General features: G+C 45.6%; 1 protein-coding gene across 10 annotated transcripts in view; it reads left to right on the top strand.

Moving 5' to 3' along the window:
• AHI1 (Abelson helper integration site 1) overlaps window positions 1-21,658 on the top strand; it is a 184,167-nt gene that overhangs the window by 123,487 nt on the left and 39,022 nt on the right. For 8 of the 10 annotated variants that reach the window (XR_004645108.1, XM_034765595.1, XM_034765598.1 and 5 more), the window contains one exon: window positions 1,661-1,719. Coding sequence is in view for 8 of the 10 variants with exons in the window: in XM_034765595.1 (XP_034621486.1) it covers window positions 1,661-1,719 (59 nt within the window). In the remaining 2 variants the exon portion in view is untranslated. Of the gene's footprint in view, window positions 1-1,660; window positions 1,720-2,203; window positions 2,352-21,658 lie in introns of those variants that run through there. The other 2 variants (XM_034765600.1, XR_004645109.1) reach the window with 2 other exon arrangements.

Consider the following 21,658-nt stretch of genomic DNA (forward strand, 5'->3'; position numbering starts at 1 on the left):
CTGCCCAGAGTCCGCCTCACCCTATCCCATGCCCCAACCCTCTACCTCCTCTCCCACACAAACTCTGCTGCTGCTGGTGGGGGAGGTAGGGAGCCTGTCGGCCCCTCCAACCCCCACTACCACCACCACCACTAGTGGAGGTCCCGGGCCGTGCCCTGCCGGCCACCCTCCCCCAGCATCCGCAGCACCTCCCCCCAAGTCACAAGTATTTTTAGTAAAAGTCATGGACAGGTTACAGGCTGTGAATTTTTGTTTACTGCCCAGGACCTGTCTGTTACTTTTACTAAAAATACCCTTGACTAAAACGTAGCCTTACTAATGGAGTCTCAGTCAAGCTACTGGGAACCCATTGAGCATACCCAAAACTACCATACCCAATTCCAGAAACTTCTGAGTGTGCAGTGCTAATTGTGCATGTGCCTAACAATGACCCAGACACAACTCATTCTTACCTATCTACCTCCCCAGATAGATCTCTTAAACAGTTATCTTCCTTTTAGGCACCTGGGTTACATTTGCAAGATCAGGGCCTAACAAATTGTAACCCTCTAAGCTTGCATTACACCATTTAATTACATATATAAATATTTTCCAATGGTTAAGCATTCACGAGTAAATCACTTATGAATATGACTAATATCACTGGCTTAACGGGTATAGTGCAGGTGGAGGTTGTACAAGGTTTCCCAAGGATCTGTGCCAATGCATCTGAATCTTAACCTGAAAAATCCCCATTATTCAAACTCTGGGCTCCTTATGAGCAGATATTACCTGTTGTGCTAAATTGAGTTGGGTTTTGTGGTTGGAAACTAGAGTGAGACCTTAGAACTCATTTTTACTTGAAACCTAAACTAGGATTTGAACCTTTGTGTCTCATGGCAAAAAGCTGGTGAGCTTCACTCTGTGATATTTGGCCTCCTTCTGCTCCACCTGCTTGAGAAAAAAAGAAAGATGAAATATCTTAAGCAAAGCTATAGCATTTAAGTATTGTCATGTTTAGCAATTTTCAGATGTCTCTATCTTTTAAAGATGTTTTCTTAGAAGATATACAGTAGAAGAAACCAATAACAAAAAGATAAATCCATAGATGATGAAAGGATTTTCTTGAGTTTAGCCAATGTAATAATTTCAAAAGGAACAAATTTACAAGTAGCACTTTTTCAAATGCACTGTATAAAGAGTGAATAAAATAAACATCAAGATGTGTTGTGGTAGGAAGTCAGATGATCAAAGGGAGATACTGAATAGACATACTTATTCTTTCAGATAAAATAAGGAAGTAATTCCTTTGAGAGGTTTTGTGATCATTTCTGACTGAAAACTTCGTATGCGCTACTCAGAAATACAATGAAAAGAAAGGCAGTGTAGCTTAGATAATAGTGTTTGTTCTGAGCACGAGGTGGCATGTGGACATTGCTTGTGCTATTGCTCCAAATCATTTGAATGGAAATATTGGATTAACTAACCTTGTGTCAGGTCTATTAGTTAGATAAACCCTCCAACTGTTCCTGACTGAAGGATGCGTAGTTGCAACTGAAAGATGGTGCTGCTTTTCATTAGAGTTTTGTGAAACATGTCCTGCTAACATAATGTTTTTAAAATAAAGTGGTTTATTAGAATGGGATAACAAGCAAAAATTCACAGCTTTGTCTTTTCACAGGGAGTTTCAGCCCAGTAGGAAGTCCTCTTAGCCGAACACCATCAGTCAGACTACAGACGGTAAGGAATTCTATTTATGCATTTAAAAAAATTGATAATATTAAACTATAAAATGGCATTCTTCACAAATTGCTTTGTAGAAAAGCTTTCTTGCTTCTTTTGTGAATAAAAGAAGGTATCTTTAAGGAAACTTTCGTGGCTGTGTAGGCTTTTACCTCATGTTGATATAGAGGTCAGATTTTTTTTTTTTTAAGATAAAATATAGTCTTCTCTCTCGCACGCGCACACTCAGTCTCTCTCATTGTTTAGAAATTAATATGTCGGAATCACATTCCTGTATTCTTGGTATTTAGCAGGAATATAGGCAATACTAAGTCAGGAGGGGAAAATGTGGTTGTAACTTAAAATTGGCTATTGGATCAATTGCAGCTGTTTTTTACCCTTAGCTCACCTACATCTTATTTCAAACTCTGTTTGTACTAGTTAGCTTATGGTAACCAAAGTGAAATCACTAATATCGCCTGTGTATTTCTTGTGCATATAGGAATTGGTTGGTGATGATGTATACTCCGTCCTGATCCTTCTCCCCCAACACAAAAGAACCCCCAAACTCTGTAAACTTACTTTAATGATTGTATAGTTGTAATTAACTATGTTGTGTTTTTTTTAAATACCAGGGAGGGACTAGTTGTAGAAGAGGTAATGTTCTTAATACTTTGTGTTTGGCCCCTAAAAAAATGGGCCTATTGCACTTGGACGTTAACCCCCTGGTGCCTGCAGTCAAAATGTCCTGACCTAATGTGATACGGTAATCGCATGCCAGCTGCTGGCCTCCAGAGGGTTCATCGGAAAGAGACATAAATTAGGTTGTGCCCTTAATTCCCAGAACCTGTTCCACCCTTTTATTTCCATCTCATTCAGACCTTTCCTTCACAAAATCCTTTAATGTCTCTTTGTATCAGGCTGATATGATAAATAAGACTTCTCTTGAAAAACAATGCTGAAAATATAGTTTTGCACTCATCTTTTTCTCTGTTGGCTAAGTTACTATTATTGTTTGCATATTTTATACATATTTAATTCTAGATGTCAGCCAATTATTAGGAAAATTTATGAATTATTTAATATGTATATCAATGCTTTTCTGCTACAACAACCCTTAAAAGTATCTGTATCATTGACTCATTTTGGGAAGGGATTTATAAATAAATTAGCAGCTTTCTGTTAAACTTGGTGGGATTGAGTATATTTTCGTTAACCCTTTTTCTAGTGATGTTATAAATGAAGTCGTAATGGCATGGAAGTGATATTCTTTAAAGAAAGAAAGTAAATGTTGCCAATTAAGGACAAAATAGATCAAATAGTTTTGCTGTGTATTTGATTAATCTCAGGAGTTGGATTATTTCACGTACTTCTGAATTCATCTTTTTTTTTTTCTTTCTTTATCCCTGTAGGCTTTGCTGAGGCAGCTGTGTTTGCATTTCTGTTCTCTGTTTGTACATTGTAGGACTCAATAAAGTGCAGCCTGGCACAGTTTTTCCTTTAGGCAGATTATAGATTCCCATGCTCATTAAATGCTGAAGGACTATAATCAAATAAGGATCATATTCATTTGAAACCCAAGGAAGTAACATTTACAGTAGTTTCAGGATATTAGATGTATTAATTAAGACCAAAGCCCACTACAGTATTTTATGATGTTACTACTTTCTCTATGCTTATAGCATTTTAATGTAACTATTAATACTTTCCCTTGTGTTTTTTTTTTGTGTATACACGGAATGTATACATTAAGATTCAATATTAAGTGTTCAGTTAAGGATGCTTTCCATTTTCAAGGTAATAACCTAACTTGGATGATATTTCTCAGACAGTTTTCATTTTGAGGAACATCAGTCATTTTAATCCCGAAGTCACCTATATTCCACACAAAATAAATGTTCCCTCATTCTTATTATTGAAGATCTCAGACACTGAGTGGAATGAAATGAGTAGACCAGATCTACTAGTTCTGATTGAGACTATGTGAAGAAATTAAGAATGAACTAGCTCATGTGGAGTCCCCAACCAACCAATATGACTTTGTCATATGCATCAACAATAGGCTCCACAAGAGACATAAGGAAAGGAATGGATATGGGCCACCACCCAACTGGCGTACACTGGTATCCATCTCCAACCTGGACATTGAACCCAGGCAGCTGGATACCACCCACTGCCATGTGACCCTTGAGGAAAAAGACTGCCGTTGCTGCCATGAGTTATGTTTCTGTTGAGGATCTAGCCATGCAACTGCCCATCATGAGCTGTAGCATGACCCAGTTTGGGAAATGACTATGCTCAGTATCAGTAGAGGGGATTGGCCTGGGCAAACCCCAAGATAATATCCCCCCTACTCCTCCCTGATGCACATCTCAGGCACAGTGAGTGTTCCCTGTGGCCTAAAATCTGGATCTGTCACCATGTTACAGGAGAGCCTTTCCAAATTCCCCCCCCCCCCCCCCCCCCCCCCCCAGTGGGCACTGGTAGATTCCTGTGCAGCAGACAACTTTATAAATGCCTATACGGCCCAAGCCTTGGGTATTCTGGTACAAACAAAGACGGTCCTTGTTCTACTGGAAACTATAGATGGTTCACTCTTGTTGTCGGGGCCAATGATACAGGAAACAGTGCCTCTAGAAGTTGTCATTCAGGACTATCGGAAGCCCTTCATTTTGAGGTGATCCACTCCTCACACTTCCCAATAATCCTTTGCATTTTGTGAGTGACAACTCATGAGCCACAGGTTCTTTGTCATGAGCACAAAGTTAGCTTCCTGTCTGAGTTCTGCCAGCAATATACACCACCTGACAAACCCTGGAACCAAGATACTCCCACTTCTGGGCCCTGGCCTTGGGTCAGGTGGGACCATCACCAGAGTGACTTTGGCACTGCTCCCCAAATACAGTGACTGTGGTGTCATCTTTGAGAAGTAGAATGCTAACACCCCACCACCCCATTAGTATTATGACTGCCTGATCGAGCTGTAGCCAGGGGTCAAGGAGCCATTTGGCCATTTATATGCAATGTCAGAATCTGAGGTACTGCACTGCACTCTTATCTCCAGGAGAATCTGCCTAAGGGTTTCTTTCAGCCATCTACCTCTCCCACCAGGGCCCCAGTTCTGTTTTTTAAAAAGAAAGATGGAACCCCGCACTTACGCATGGATTCCCAGGCCCTCAGTCAGGTTATCATCAAGAATCAAAACCCCTCTTCCACTTATTCCAGAACTACTGGATCATTTGCAATCAGCCCAGGTATTCACAAAACTTGACTTGTGAGGGGCCTGTGACAGGTTGGACCCACCCCTCGTCCGGGGTGCCACCTGATGTGCTGGGGTTTAACTGAGCCTCCCCTGCTCAACCAGCCTCCTTGCTTGCTGAATTAGGCTTTCTGGTCTCTTGCAGCACACACACAAAGGTAGGGCCACACCCCACTGCAGACACAGACTGAAGTCCGCTCTGTGTGAGAGGGTTTCCCCAGCACTCACATGCCCACCCCTTTTGGGAGACAAACCCAAAATACTACTGCCTTGCACTGTATAGAAATATCTGTACAGCGCAAGCTCATAAAATTTGCCCTCTTCCTCAATGTGAAGAGAGAGATGCACGACTCCTTCCCAGCCCCCAGTAAGAAATTGCATAAACTGGGTTTAATAATAAACAAAACAACTTTTATTAACTGTAAAAGGCAGATTTTAAGTGGTTCAAGGGATAGCAAACAGAACAAAGCAGATTACTAAGCAAATTAAACAAAACACGCAAACTAAGCTTGACAAACTAGATAGGTAGGATACAAATTAGCAAATTCTCACCCTGAGTGATAAACAAGCAGGCAGATTCTTAAGGCACCAGTAGCCTTGGCTTTCCCAGATTTTCATACACAGGCTAAAGATCTTAGCCTGGGACCATCACTTCTCACAGTTCATTCTTTGTTCCTCAGGTGTTTTCAGGTGTGTGGTTGTAGGGAGAGTGAGGCCCCTCATGTTGTCATTGTCCCTCTTTTATATCTTCCTCCAACTTGCTGGAAAGCTTTTTTGCTATGACCTGGGTCAAACGGTTCCCATTGTATAGAGCTATCTCTGAGAGGTTCCTATTGCACACAGTTATCCTTAGGGTAATCCTTATGCTTGTGTCATTTCTTCAATAAGCCACTAACATTGTTTGGCCTCATCCAACGTAGCACATTTGAAATATAGAGACATGGTCAATATTCCCAGCTTCAGATACAAAAATGATACATGCACACAAATTGGATAAACACATTCAGTAAATCATAACCTTTCCAATGATACCTTACATGAGCCATCTTGCATAAAGTACATCTGTTATGTCATATCCATATCATTAGTATATTTCCATAAAGAATATGGAGTGTTATGTCACAGGGCCTACAACCTGGTTCAAATCCAAGCTGGGGTTGAGTGGAAGACAGATTTTCAAACCTGCTATAGCCACTACAAGTACCTAGTAATGCAGTTTGGCCTCACAGATACCCTTGCAACATTCCAGCACTTCATGAACGAGGTCTTCCATGACATCCTAGATCAGTATGTTGTAGTCTACATAGATGATATCTCCATCTTTGCTGAGGATCACAAGCAACACATTGAGCATGTCCGGTCAGTCCTGGAATGGCTCTGCCAACATAGCCTGTATGCAAAGGTGGAAAAATGTAGCTTTGACCAGTGCTTCATGGAGTTCCTGGGCTACATCCACTCCCCCAAGGGCTTCTAAGTGGTCTCCAAAAAGATGGAGGCAGTACAGACCTGGGTGCCCATCCGAAATATCAAGTAGCTACAATACTTCCTGGGGTTCACTAACTTTTAGAGGCTGTTCATCTCTGGATTTTCAGGCCACATCACCCCATTGACAGCACTTCTCAAAAATACCACCTTCAGCTGGTCTCCGGAGGCCCAATGAGCATTCGTCCTTTACCCCCACCCCAATCCTGGCTCATCCCAACCCAACATGACCCTTTGTTGTCAAGACTGATACCTCCAATGTGGCAATTAGGGCAATACTCTTTCAAAGAGGTGGTCCCCATTAGCACCTCTCACTTTACGTGTATTATTCATGGAAGTTCACTGCAGCTGAACAGAATTATCTAGTTAAGGAGCTTCTAGCCATCAAAGCAGATTTAGAAAAGCGTTGCTGCTATCTCAAAGGTGCTGGGACCCAGGACAAGTTTACTTTGATTGTAAAAACTTAGAGTACCTCTGCTGAGCCAAGACCCTTAACCAGATGCAGTTTCGCTGGGCCCTGTTCTTTTCACGCTTCAATTTCACCATCATGTACCACTCAGGAGTCCAGAACAAGACTGCCAATGCCTCGTCCCAAAAAGGAGAATCTCACCAGCCAAGAGCCCCCCTATGCTGAGCCTCCCCCCATTCTTAAGCCCCCTAACTTCCTGGATGCTGCAGTTCCTCAGGACTTCATGTCAATGATCCGCTCAGCTGCAGAGAAGGATCCCCTTTCCAAGGAATTTTGAGGCAGCAAGCCAAGAGCAACACCAGGTCCAAGAAGGCTTGCTCTCTGTCAAGGGCTACTTGTACATTCCACTGGGACTCCCTCAGTTAGAGGTACTATGGTTCTGTCATGACTCGCCATTAGCAGGCCATTTGGGTTGCTTCAAGACTCTGTTTGGCCATCCACTCCTTCTGGTGGCCCTGCGTGCACACAACAATCCACTTGTGTGTTGATTTCTGTGAGACATGCCTGCACCACAATGTCACACCCAAAACCCCTCAACATCCTAATGCCTTCTGAGAGCCCGTCCAGGCTTTGGGCAGCCATTACCCTGGACTTTATAGTCAAGCTCCCTGTGTCTAACAAGCACACTGATCTGTCTCCATGGACTCCCAGAGCGAGTCACAATTGATAAGGGTCTGCAGTTTCTGTTGTGGTTTTGGAACAAAATCCTACGATTGCTTAGGATCTGTGCTTACACATCCATTGCTTATCCCCCACAAACTGATGGTCAGTCTGAGCAAGCAACCAAGTGTTAGACAATACATGTGGTGCTTTATTAATTTCCACCAGGAGAACTGGTCGATCTTCCTACCCCAAGCAGAGTTTGCTTACAACAATGCTGATCATATGTCCACCATGCAGAATCCGTTCTATGCAAACTATGGCCTCCACCCACATCTCCACCCAGCTGCATTTGTCACCTCCACCAATCCTGTAGCCGCTGACTGGGTGTGTCTGATCCATGGTGTCCAAGAAGAACTCAAGGCACATATGGACAAGGCCAAGGAAGATTACAAATGGTATGCTGACCACCAGTGCTGGGAAGGCCTGGCATTCACCATTGGGCAAAAAGTCTGGCTGTCAGCCCAACACATCCGCGCTGACTGGCTATGTCATAACTGGATTACCAATACCTTGAGCCATATTCCATCAGCCAGGTAATCAACCCAGTGATCATGAGGCTTCAGTTATTCAGATCCCACCAAAACCACACAGTGTTCCACGTATCCTTGCTAATCCTCTATGTTGACAACCCCTTCACTCACTGGGCCCAACCACTGCCTCCTTTGGAGCTGATCCAAGAGCACAACTAGTATGAAGTCTGTGAAATACTGGACTTGAAAATCAAATGCAGCTCCCTCTGGTACTTTGTAAGCTGGAGGACTATGCCCTAAAGGATGATCCTGGGAGTCAGCATCCCAAATCCATGCCCCTGACCTCATGGCAGCCCATCCAAACAAATATAGGCTGGCAGAGGGTGTCCAGCGGGTCTTGAATCAAGCCTGCAGAGCTGCTAGGCAGTGAACACCTCCACACTGCCACCCAGCAGCAGTTGTAACTGGTTCACACTCTATCTATGACCAGCTGTGAACAAAGACCACAAGAAGTCCCTGCCTTCAGGCTCTATCAGGCAGCAGCCTCATGGCTCCTGATAGATTTATATATGGTAGGGAGCCAAAGGGGCATTCTAGAAAGTGTCTGGACAACAGCACAGATCTCCTGTAATTGCCACAACCATTTTTGCTTCCTGCTCTCAAACTCTTGGCTTTGACCGTGGCTTGATTTGGACCTTGCCTCCTGACCCAGACCCTGAAACCTATCTCAGACTCTGATCTTTGGTATTAACCCTGGTCTGGAACTTGACTACAAACTCTTCCGCTACTCTCAGCCTCAGATTTGACCCTGCTCTTATCTTTGGTCAGGGCCGGCTCTAGGCACCAGCAAAACAAGCTGGTGCTTCGGGTGGCACATTTTTAGGGGCGGCATGGCCGGCGCCAGAATGCCACCCCTAAAAATGAGCCCCGGCCGCCCTTGCTCACCTCCGCTGCTGCTGCCACGGCGCGCGAAACAGCTGATTCGCGTGCCGCTACTCGCCCTCCCTCCCAGGCTCTCAAACCTGCGAGGGAGGGGGAGATCCCGAGCGGCCGTTTCACGCGCCGCTGCTCCTCCTCCCTCCCAGACTTGAGAGCCTGGGAGGGAGGGGGAGAAGTGGCGCCCGCGCCACGGCCACTCAGAGTCTCCCCCTCCTTCCCAGGCTCTCAAACCTGGGGGGGGGGGAGACCCCGAGTGGCCGCGGCCCGGGCGCCGCTTCTCCCCCTCCCTCCCTCCTAGGCTTGAGAGCCTGGGGGGAGGAGGCAGGGATGGGGATTTGGGGAAGGGGCGGAGTTGAGGCGGGGCCGGGGGGTGGGGTAATTAAAGAACCGGGGCGGGGGCGGCCAAAATTGTTTTTGCTTTGGGCGGCAAAAATCCTAGAGCTGGCCCTGTCTTTGGTCCCCACTGCCCTTGTTATGATCCTGACATGATGCATCTGTTCAGATGCAAGGTATTATATATGTAATGTCCGACTGAGGTTAATTAGGGGAAAGCTCCTTATCCAACTAAAGAAAGGCAGAAGGTGTAAAAGAGTTAGTTAATAGTTAATTGGTAAAGGAAGACAGTCCACATATTTACTCTGTTGCAGTGAAGAACCTGTTTGCAAATCAAAGAAAAATGGCACGTGAAATGTTTTCCTATTTCTTTCCTTAAGTTATGGTATAGGGATTTAAAGTATATGTGTTGAGTAGTAGAAATAAAACATTGCAGTATATTCAAGAAAGATGACAATAAATGCATGTACAATTCCTTTATGCGTACAGAGTGCCTCTCCTCTTAGAGGCAATGAATGCTATTTAAAGTCCAAATCTTCTTGATGTGTGCTCAGTAAAGGTGCATGAATAATCCAGTGCACACATGCACAGTCCTCACTTCCTAGTATCACTGAAATTGCTAATATGAGAAGCAGCTATAAACACTTTAAATAGCTCCATTGTCAGGTGCCATGGTGATGATGTAATTTGGTCTCCACTTGACTTTGTGATCTGGAAAGCAGCAAAATATTTATTTATGTATTTACTCTTCCCCTTAGTTGTTTCTTTTTATGGCTCAAGTTTTTTAGGAGTATGAGGTTCTAACTAACTTCCCAATTACAGTAGAGGAACTTGGAAAGTTCTCCAGAAAATATCAGTTCTAATGTCCTCACAACTGCAACTCTCTCTCCCACAACTGAGGGAAAAGGGATGTTGATTTTAGACTGTAACCCCTTTCTTTGTCCCCAGTTCTGCAATGAATTCCATGCATGTGGACCTCTGTGCCCACCTTGAGCTCAACAGATTTCAGTAAGACTGTATGTTGATTTAGGTATCCAACTGCATGAAGCTTATTGCACGATTGGGGAGTTAACTTCAAACAGAACCATTGTTTGTGTGTTCATGAATGTGTGGGAGTGGAGCAGCCAGAAGTCAGCCTACAAAATCCCATTACAGTTCCAGAGACTGGAGTGATAGCAAGAGAAATGTTAGGAACATGGGAAGTTAAAGAAGAATTGGAAAGTGAAGGGAAAGAGGATATTAAGAGGCAAAAAGTTGGGGAGAGATTCAGTGTGTGGGCAGAAGGAAGGAAACAACAGGAAGTGAGCAAGAGGAGCATTTAACAATACTCTCAAAAGTGATCAAGAAAGAGCACACAACATGGAAGACGGTCAAAGAGGGAATGAAGGATGTGTGAACAGAACGGGTGACCAGAGAGATGAAAGAATAGCATAAGCAAGTAAAGAGGACAGAAAAACAGAGATCATATATTTCACATATGTAGAATATAGGAGGAAGGAACTGAAGAAAGGAATCCTTTTTGTCTAACGGAGAGAAGCAATATATGGTTTGATGTTAATGTTTGATACCACTATAGTGGGCATCCTATAAATGCTTGAGGGAGAAAGCAAACTAGACAGTAAAGGAAATGGAAAAGAGGGATAAAATGAAAGGGAGAGTGGGACTGAAAGAAAGGCAATAAAGAAATGGAAATATATTTCACTGATTCCTAATCCTATGTTTTATTGTATTCTTCTTCGAATGATTGATGTCCATTCTAATAGGTGTGTGTGCACGTGCTGCGTGCACAATCATCGGTAGTTTTTACCCTAGCAGTACCCATCAGGTTGGCTGTGGAGCCCCCTGAAGTTGCGCCTTTGTGGCAGTGTATATAGGTCTCTGCTGACCCACCGCCTGGTCAGTTCCTTCTTACCGCCAGTGACGGTCATTGGAGCAACTGGTCTCTTGCTTTAGCAAGTGCTTCATAGTGGTTTTCCCTATATATAGTTGTTATCCTTCACTATCTTAGTTCTTTAGTAAGTTTAAGTAGGGGGATTTCCCCTCCACCCCCCAATATTTTTCCCTGTCACCGGGGCATGCCGCAGCCCCAGGGGTTCAAGCCATGCAATAGGTGTGGTAAGCCTATGCCCAGAGAGGATCCGCACACCGCTTGTCTGAAGTGCCTGGGAGAGGGTCATTTGCAAGACAAGGGAACCACTTGCAGAGGCTTCAAGCCCAGAACTAAGAGGGAGAGAGACTATCGCCTCAAGCTCTTCTTGATGGAGTCCGCTCTCTCGCCCCAACCAGCTCAAGAGCCAGTACCGGCAGCATCCGTGCACAGCTCACCAGCCTCGGTGCGGGACATCTCAGCACCGAGGAAGGACCCGAATAAGGAGCATCGGCACCATTCCCCTGCGCGAAAGACCAGCTCATCGGTGTGACACCAATCGCTATCCCCAGTGCTGCATAAGAAGAAGAAGGCATAATGGGGCTGCTCCGCTGCCAAGAAGAGTAGACAGGACTCCAGCATGGTGTGTCCCAAAGTGGGACACCAGAAGGGTGGTCCATCGGTCCCGGCACTGTCGACTCTGGCTTCGAAGGGTGGGGTCTGTCAAGTCCAGTGTCAGTGGACTCTCCGGTCCAGGAAGTGTTGGAGGAGGACCTGGACCTCCCCTCCACACCAGACACCTTTTGAGGCCGTGCGGACTTAATTGCAATGACGGCACAGTCCCCGGCCTTCTATTCCCATGCACCAGCTCACGTGCAGGCAGTGCAAGAACCAGCTGCTGCACCACTTCCGGCACCGTCTGCAGCACCGATGGCAACACCTCCTATCCGGCACTGGGACAAGCCCACCATGATGTGGCACTGTTCCCCATCACCACAGTATGGCTCCCCGGCACCGTAGGGATACGCACCTCCCTGGTTGGGCTTGGACTATTTATCAGAATCAGAGTCGGAATCGCATGTGTCCCGACACAGCTGGTACTGGTCGAGATCCCAGCACCAGTCTCAGTGCCGTAAGGTGGAGGAACACTCATTACGGATGGTGTCCTGGCCTCTCCAGTGGCAGGGACCGGTACAATGGCCCTTTTGGACACCATGGGCCTACCACTAGGACTAATGGCATGGTTCCAGGGCAGCATTGGTGGTCTCCGTTGCCCATGCCACACCTTCTATGATGTCTATTTCCCCATATCAGTCCAGGGCTCCCGAGGACCCACCACGGGGTTCAGACCCCGGGCCTCCCGTATTGAGCGCAAGGTCAGAGACGCCAATGATGGTGGCTCCCGTACCACCAGTAGCAGCAACGATGGATATCCCTGAGCAAATCACCAGGAAACCGGAGGGGCAGGAAGACCCTGTCCCACCTCGAGCCTTGTCTTCTTCCTCGCTGGACGAGGCAGTGGTGGGCACTACCACGTCCCTTCTGGCGATGGACATGAAAGCCCACCAGGACCTCCTTAGGAGGGTGGCCCAGAACCTCAACATGATGACGGAGGTGGTGGTGGAAGACTCAGACTGCATAGTGGACATACTCTCCCCGGAGGATCCCTCCAAGGTGTCACTGCCACTTATAAAAGCCATTCAGAACACCACAAAGGTGCTCTGGCAAACCCCACCCTCTATACCACCAACGGCCAGGGGAGTAGAGAGGTGCTGCTTGGTCCCTCAGAAGGGGTACGAGCACCTCTTCACTCCCCTCCCCCCCCCCAGGACCTTGATAGTGGATGCAGCAAACCACAAAGAGCGGCAGAGGTTGCCAGGGCCTGCCCCTAAGAATAAAGACTCTAAGAAGCTGGACCTCTTTGGTTCAAAAGTATTCTCAATTGGGGGGCTCCAGCTTCGAATTTCCAACCAGCAGACGGTAATTAGCTGCTATGTGCACAACCCGTGGAATGCCCTCTCTAAATTTCAGGAACTGCTTCCATCGGAATCCCGACAGGAATTCACTGCAGTCCTGGAAGAGGGCAGGGTGGGGACTAGAACCTCCCTCCAGGCTCCTCTGGACTCCGCTGACTCAGCAGCGCGAACCATGGCTACAGGCATCACAGTGAGGTGTAGCTCATTGCTACAGATCTTGGGACTCCTGGCAGAGGTCCAGAATACCATACAGGACCTCCCATTTGACTGTGGGGGGCTGTTTGCTGACAAGACAGACTCAAGGCTGCACAGTCTCAAGGACTCGAGAGCAACCCTCAAGTCTCTGGGAATTCACACCGGCACGCCAGAGAAAACCCTTCAAGCCCAAGCCCCCCTCATGATTCTCTCCAGATCCCCCAGACAGGACTATAATTGAAGGAGGGGCAGAAACAACGGGAGGTGTTCCCTGCAGTCCTCCTCCTCCCCTGGAGTCAGGGCTCCTCCAAGCAGCCCCCCGGCTCTAAGCCCAACTTTTGAAGGTGCACCTAGGGAGAGAGCACCAGCCCAAATCCCGGATCCTTGCCCTCCCTTTGTGAATCGTCTGTCCCACTTCTGCCATGCCTGGGCCCTAATTACTTCAGATCGCTGGGTCCTGAGCACGGTCGGGGTGGGATATTCTCTCCAATTCTGGCCCTACCTGCCTTCCCCAGCCCTCTTCAGAGATCCCTCTCATGAGCAATTCTTGCTACAGGAAGTGCAGTCGCTCCTCGCGTCGGACACAATAGAGGAGGTTTCTCAGGAGTTCAGGGGCAGGGGATTCTACTCCCGATATTTCCTCTTCCCCAAGGCCAAGGGTGGGCTCAGCCCTATCCTGGATCTGTGAAACCTCAACACATTCCTAAGAAAGCTGAAGTTTCATATGATCTCTCTAGCCACCATCAGTCCTTCCCTGGATCTGGGGGACTGGTATGCCACCCTCAACTTACTTCAGCAGGCTGGGGCTCATTCTGAATGTTCCCAAGTCTACACTGGTCCCAACCCAGAAGATAGAGTTCATTGGGGCTCTCCTGGACTCCACTCAGGCCAGAGCCTCCCTACCCAAGTCCCGGTTCCAAAGCATCAAGGGCATCATCGACAGCCTCCAACTGTTCCCAACTACCCCGGCCAAAAACTGCATGAAGCTTCTGGGGCATATGGCAGTCTGCACGTATGTAGTGCAGCACGCCAGGTTGCACTTCCACCCCCTCCAGGCTTGGTTGATGAGGGTATACAGACCCAACCGGGACTCTCAGGATAGACTTGTTACCCTTCCGCCCAAGATTCTCGAGTACCTCAGCTGGTAGCTTCAACCTCACGTGGTCTGTGCGGAAGTACCCATCGCCAAACCTCAGCCCTCACTGTCACTGGTCTTGGACACATCACAGATGGGCTGGGTAGTGCACCTGGGCAGTATCAAAACTCAAGCCATGTGGTCACAACCAGAACTATCGCTGCATATCAACGCCAGGGAGCTGAGAGCAGTTCACCTGGCTTGCCAGACATTCCAGGCCCATCTTCAGGGAAAATATGTCTCAGTACTGACAAACAACACCACAGCAATGTTCTATATAAATAAACAGGGTGGTGCTCACTCCTCTTCCCTGTGCCAGGAAGCTCTCTGACTGTGGGACTTCTGTGTCGCATATTGCATCCAACTACAGGCCTCATATCTGCCGGGAGCACAGAATGAACTAGCGGACCACCTCAGCCACTCGTTCAACACTCACGAGTGGGCACTCAGAGTGGACATCACCTTTTCGATCTTCCGGAGGTGGAGCTATCCCCATGTGGACCTGTTCACGATGCGGAGCAACAGAAAGTGTCAGCTGTTCTGCTCCTTTCAGAACCACAGCCATGGAGGATGCCTTTCACCTACCGTGGATGAGTCGCCTGCTATATGTGTTCCTGCCCTTCCCCCTCATACACAAGGTCCTCCTCAAGATCCAGCGGGACAGGGCTTCAGTCATCCTCATAACACCAGTGTGGCCCCGACAGCACTGGTTCACCACGCTGCTGAACCTATCAGTGGACAGGCCAGTGGCCCTTCCTATGCTCACAGATCTCATCACACAGGATCACGGCCAAGTACAATATCCCAACCTGGAGTCCCTCCACCGCATGGCATGGAAACTCCATGGCTGAACCAGCTTGAACTGCAGTGCTCGGACTCTGTTAGGGAAGTTCTGTTGGGGAGCAGGAAGCCCTCCACTCACACAACGTACCTGGAGAAGTGGAAGCGTTTCTCCATTTGGTCCCTACAGAAAGGTATCTCCCCGCAGCAAGCCTCTATTCCCCTTGTGCTAGACTACCTCTTGTACCTGAAGCAATGGGGGTTGGTGATATCATCGATTAAGGTACACCTAGCAGCCATCTTGGCCTTCCACCCAGGAGTGGTGGGCAGGTCAGTCTTTAGCAATCCCATAGTGGGCTGATTTCTTAAGGGCTTGGATAGGCTTAACCCCCAGGTGAGGCAGCCCGTTCCTCAGTGGGATCTTAACCTGGTCCTTTCCGACTCATGGGTCCTCCTTTTTGAGCCCCTGGCAACCTTTGCCTTAGCCTACCTTTTCTGGAAAGTGGCCTTTCTGGTGGCCATAATCTTGACTAGAAGGTCTCCAAACTCACAGCCCTGACTTCCGAGCCCCCCTACACGGTCTTTTACATGGACAAGGTGCAGCTACGCTCTCACTGAGCATTCCTACCCAAGGTAGTATCCCAATGTCACGTTAACCAGGACATATTTCTACCAGTATTCTTTACTAAATCTCATGCCAGCAACAAAGAGTGGACACTCCATTCCCTGGATGTAAGGCGTGCCCTAGCCTTCTACATTGAATGCACAAAGCCATTTCGTAAATTATCACCGCTTTTTATTGCAATTGCCGAGAGGATGAACGGGCTTCCCATCTCGTCCCAGCAGTGCATGCACACACACCTGTTGGAATGGACTCGAGCAACACATCTCGAAGAACAACAGTTACAAAAGGTAGGTAACCATCTTTTTTTCCTGTCAGAAACTCTGGGGGAAAAAAATTTAAAGGACTTCTAAGATGGGGAAACACAAGTGGGAGTTATTGATGCCAATTTCCCTTGGCCTCTTGGGTCATCTTGAAAGGAGACTGGTTGCTCTTCCACTCAGCAAAAATGCAGATAGTCCAGTCACCCAGCAAGACATCCAGGGCCTGATTTTCCTCTTGCTTACATAGGTGTGAAATAGGAGTTAGCATCATCGTAGTTATCAGAAATATGCAGTGTAAAGCAAGCATTGTATAAAAGTGGAGAATCAGGCACCAGATTCCAGACTGTGAAAGATACAGGTAAAGAATAATTTCTTTCACTATATTTTTCTCTTTGGATGTGAATTTCTGTGGCATGTTGGATGTGTAATTTGATTACTCGGGTTAAGTAATCCCTGTATTGTAAAACTGCTACTTTTGATACCTCCTTAGGCTGCTTCTCTTTTGCATCTGCTCCCTGTACTTTGAGAGATTACAGGTTTAAGGGTGTTTTACTTTTCTTCTGGCTCCTCCTATGGCTCGGGATCACCTCAGACACAAACATACACCTAGTGTGAGGGTACTGGCTCCTTACTCAAGAGAATGTCCCTGTGTGTTGTACTTAAGGAGTGTATAGGTACCTGTGGAATGCAGAAAATTTACTATATTCGGAACTTAGTAAATTGATACTGTTTCACAAAATCTGGCATGAAAAATATAATACAAATTGGTTTAGATTGCTATACTCTTGTATACCAAAAACAGATTAAAAAAAATAAGGGATGTTTTGATAGAAAAGAGTTGGGGGAGGGAGTGTCTGGCAGTGTTGGCAATTCTCGTTATTTTATCTTATGTCTTGCAATATTTGCCTAGGCTTCAGGATCCATATGATTATGTTAAAATCACAATTTTCATTTTTTTTTAAAGTAAGCTTCTAGCCCTCATGGTTATGGAGAAAAATTGGAAAATGTGACTTGCATGCATCCTAAAGTCTCAGCAATCTCAAGTAAAATAAAAAGAACCCAAAATGTATTGGGTTTTTTTTTTTTAAAATCTCATGATTTTTAAGCCAATATCAAAACATGATGGGGAGTGTGACTCATAGTTTTTAAATGCTTGAGGGTTAGCAATACTGTCGGTGGGATACTGAGGGACTGGTGTTAGAACCAGCCTTATTTTACATCTGTTAATGTAGGAGAGGGAGTGAATAGCATAGTAACGCAATTTGCAGATGGTACTCAAAGTAGTCTAGATATCAGAAACATGGGTAGAAAATAACAAAAATTATCATCTGTTTTGAAAAATACTAGCTTATTACACCTGAGGAAAAGTAATCTTAAATGCACATACTGAGTGGGAGGTAGAAATCTAGGAAGTATCATAACCATCTGAAGGAACTGCAGCAATAGTAGTGGAGAAATACCCAGCTTGGGCACCTGTTCCATCTTCAGGGTCTAGGAAGAGAAACCTTCCCCTAATCCTCAGGTACATGGGCCTCAGCTACGCTCCCCTTTTCCAGTTATATGGTCTAAGGGAGGCAGAGTAGGACCTCTCAGGGGAGCGGCAAGGACTTCCCAGGAAACAAGCTGCTAGAGTGGGCTAAGTGGGATCCTTTGTCCCTCTTCATCCTAAAATCTTGACACCTCCTAGATAGCCATGTCACCAATAGACTCCAACATTATTTTCTGTCTGCTAACTGCTTGCTTGCCTCAACATACTCCCACCCTTCTACCTCATAGTCCATCAGCCACCAGCATTGTTCTTTCTGCCCTCCATTCTTCCCTCCTTCCCTCCCTCTTCTTTCCTTTCACCATTTCCTCTTATCTTCTGCACCTCAGTGTCCTCCTTATGCTTCCTTGCTCCTTCTTATTCATTTCCCCTCTCCATAATTAAAACAAAGAGAAAAGGTTGGAACTAATGAGACACCTTCTCCCATCACTAGAGCTCATCATCACTCTTAACACTTTTCCTGTGTGTAGCAGCCCTTTGTCTGACTCTTCATCTGTTTTTTGAATCTTTAGACCATAAGCTCTAGAGAAGGGACTGTGTCTTCCTATATGTTTGTGCAAATCCCAATATATTTGGACACCACAATATAATATGTATTTGTGCTACCACAATATCCATAATAAGTAATAATGCTAAAAAAGATCTAGACCTGATAACAAATTAGATTTAAATTTGAAGTGCAGTAAGGCTGCAAAAAAATCAGTTCCATTTTAGGATGACATCATGGAGCAGAGAAGTACTAATTCTTTTCTATTTGGCTCTGATGCTACCACATCTGGAATACTGTGTTTGGTTCTGGGTATCATATTACCAGAAAACTACTGACAAATACAAAAATATCAAAGCTAATGGGGGTCTGACATAGAAGAAAAGATTAAGAATGGTGTATATACAGCTTGACTAAGTGGTGACAAAGTAGGGGTCATAATTGTCTACAAATATTTGAAGGGTGTAGATACCAAAGAAAATTGAGTTAAAGTGGCACAGAGGTATAACTAGAAGTCATGGGATGAAATTAAGAAAGGGTGACTATCTGGCAAAACTTTCTGACTGAAATTTTTGTAGACTGTGGAATAGGCTCCTAAGAACACTGATGTGTAATCCCTATCATATCAGAATTTAAAATGGCACTGTGCAAAACACTAGAATATGTACAGTAGGGAACAAATTCTGCATTAGCAGGGAGAAGAACTGGATGATCTAATGAAGTGGTTTTCAACCCATGGTCTGTGGACCCCTGGCAGTCCCACAGATTATGTCTAAGACTTCCAAAAAGGTCCGCACCTCAATTCAAAATTTTTGGGGGGTCCGCAGATGAAAAAAGCTTGAAAACCACTGATCTAATGTGTTTTCTACCTCTAATTTCTGTGATTCCATGATTTTACTGACCATGTGCTCAATGTAGTTTTCTTGGTTTTAGGAATAAAGCAGTAGAGCCTGGTTTTGCAACCTGGGGGGAGGGAAAATGGGTCACTGGTGCCCCCCACTACAGCCTGAGTCCCCCAGAGCCCCTTCTTCCAGTTCCTACCTTACCCTCCCTGCTGGTGAGCCCAAAGCCCTCGAGGGATGGGTCTGTCCTGCTTCCCAGTTCCTGGCACCGAGAGGAGCCAATGCCACATGAGCCGCTGGCAGATAAGGGCCTAGTTACTGGCACATGGCATGATGCAGAGTGGGACCCAGGTGCCAACCAGCCAGGTTTAGATGGGAGCTTAAGTGTACTGGGGAAATTACTTATTCACCGCAGCAGACCCTATCCTGCTACCAAGCCCTGTGTTTGGAGCATGCAGCTGTGATCATAACTCTGCTTGAACTCTCACTCTGTCAGCTCTTGGATGGGATCTGTACACACGCTGTCACGTATACCATTTAAAAATATATCGCATACTCCTTCAAGTGGAAACTCCTTGGGTTCATGTTGTAATAAAAGTTTAGCACAATATCGGAGTACATTCAAAATATTCTGGGGGGTGGCTCATGGCTTTGAGAATATTATTTCCTAACAGCTCACCTAACTATAAGGAGAACTTGATGAGACCTTCTATAGAATACAAATACCTTACAAAAACGAGAAACATTCAATATTGTAATGGGGGCTATATAAGTTCCTTAACTAGTTACCTAGATAATATTAATAATAGTCCTGATGAATCATTGTTGAGCAACAACTCCCACCCTCCAGGCTAAGCACACTGCCTTCAGAGTTCTTCCTGCTCAGAGAATGAAAGATGAGGAATAGGCTGAAACCTGCATGGCTGTGTTAACTACCAGTATGCCATTTACAAGCCGCTTAAACTGTACTGTAATACAGATGTGATGTGTTCACAGCCTGTATATTTATCAGCTGAGATTTAAAGGTTTATTACTCTGTGTGTACTCTACAAAAATTCAGTAGCACTTTGGTTGTATGAATAGATATGCTAGTAAAATGTAAGAATGGATTGCAGCTATTTGCTTTGATGCTTTATTAATGTATGGTTAATCTGGGAGACGCCATATTGCATATTATATATTGCATCTCATAAATGAGCTGGAGATGAGTTTAGAGAAGCTTAAGTTTCATGGTTACCAAGTATCCTTCTCCTAGATGAGTTAAAACTAGTCATCATATGAAAGTGCATTATACTTGTGCAGGGAGAGGAATGCAGGTCACTTGAGATTTTAGAGGAGACCACAAATTCTGCTCTCCTTGCTGAAGATTGCTATAATGATGGTCCTTTGAAAAATACATGGTGATGGCCTAATAGAAATAGTACTGGGGGAAAAAAAGCAGCATCAAATTTAAGATGTGCATTCATTTGTTTGGGAAAAAAAGTTAAAAGACCTTTTTTTTTTAAGAGACAAGGAAAGAGAAAAAGTTATAGGTGCTGAAAACATTTGAAGTGAGTGTGAGATGGAAGAAATAGAGGTTGAATGAGATTTCTCATAAATTTTAAACTGGTTTATAATTTAGGACAATCTGCTGTGGGTGAAAAACATCACTACCAAATGCCCATAGTTGATTCTCCCATTAAAATATCTTAGTCCCTTTTACCCTGGTTACCTGCTGGTGTACATGTGCACAAAGTTTCTATTCTGAGTTGTAGTATGCACTCTTCAGCACGCAAAAAATCCAGGAGAATCTGTTTTCTCCTTTAATAAATTAGGCAATTGACACCTTCGCTATTTCAGTAGCGCTGACAAATGCCTTGTATCGGCTCAGTTACTATGAGGGAGCTGCTTTCAGTATAATGGAGAAAAATAGTTTTTTCATAATTATTCAATTCTAAAGCTACCGTCAGTGAATGCTTCTAAATTTGGAGAAACCAAAGGTTTGTAGTTGTGCTACTTGAATTATATCATACTTTCTAGGTACTGGCACATCCAAATTTAAGCACACTTGTAGCATTGCTAAAATGTTAGTTATATCTAATATTCCATTTATTTCAGTGAAATGATAATGAATAATGGCAGCAAAGTACTGTTAAGAACCAGCAGTGAAAAGGTTGTTTGTTTCAAATCAACCAAAAATGAGCCATTATATTAAAAAAAAAAAAATCAGTTTCAGCATAATAATCAGAGGTGAAATTCACTGCATGATCTCCATGAACCACCATTGTGTAGTTTGTAATGCAGGCAAGCTCAGAATGAGTACTCATTAACAGACTTTTTTCTTACCATAAGTAGGGTTACCATATTTTGTGCCTCCTAATGGAGGACACTCCCGGGGGCCCCGGCCCCGCCCCCAACCCCGCCCCCGCCCCAACTCCGCCCCCTCCCAAAGTCTCCGCCCCCTCCCCTGCTTGAAGCCTGAAGCAGGTAAGGGGGAGTGTGGGGGGGAGGAGGCGCGGCCCAGGCTGGCCCCCGGCGGCTCCAGCCTGGGTCAGCTCGGGCCCTGGCCGACCACCCCCGGCTCCCAGCCCCCCGGCCCGGCTCGGCTCGGCTCCCAGCCCCGCGGGCCGGCTCCCGGCTCCCCGACCCC

The sequence above is a fragment of the Trachemys scripta genome, chromosome 3 (genome assembly GCF_013100865.1).
Source record: "Trachemys scripta elegans isolate TJP31775 chromosome 3, CAS_Tse_1.0, whole genome shotgun sequence".
In the NCBI taxonomy this organism is placed as follows: domain Eukaryota; kingdom Metazoa; phylum Chordata; order Testudines; family Emydidae; genus Trachemys; species Trachemys scripta.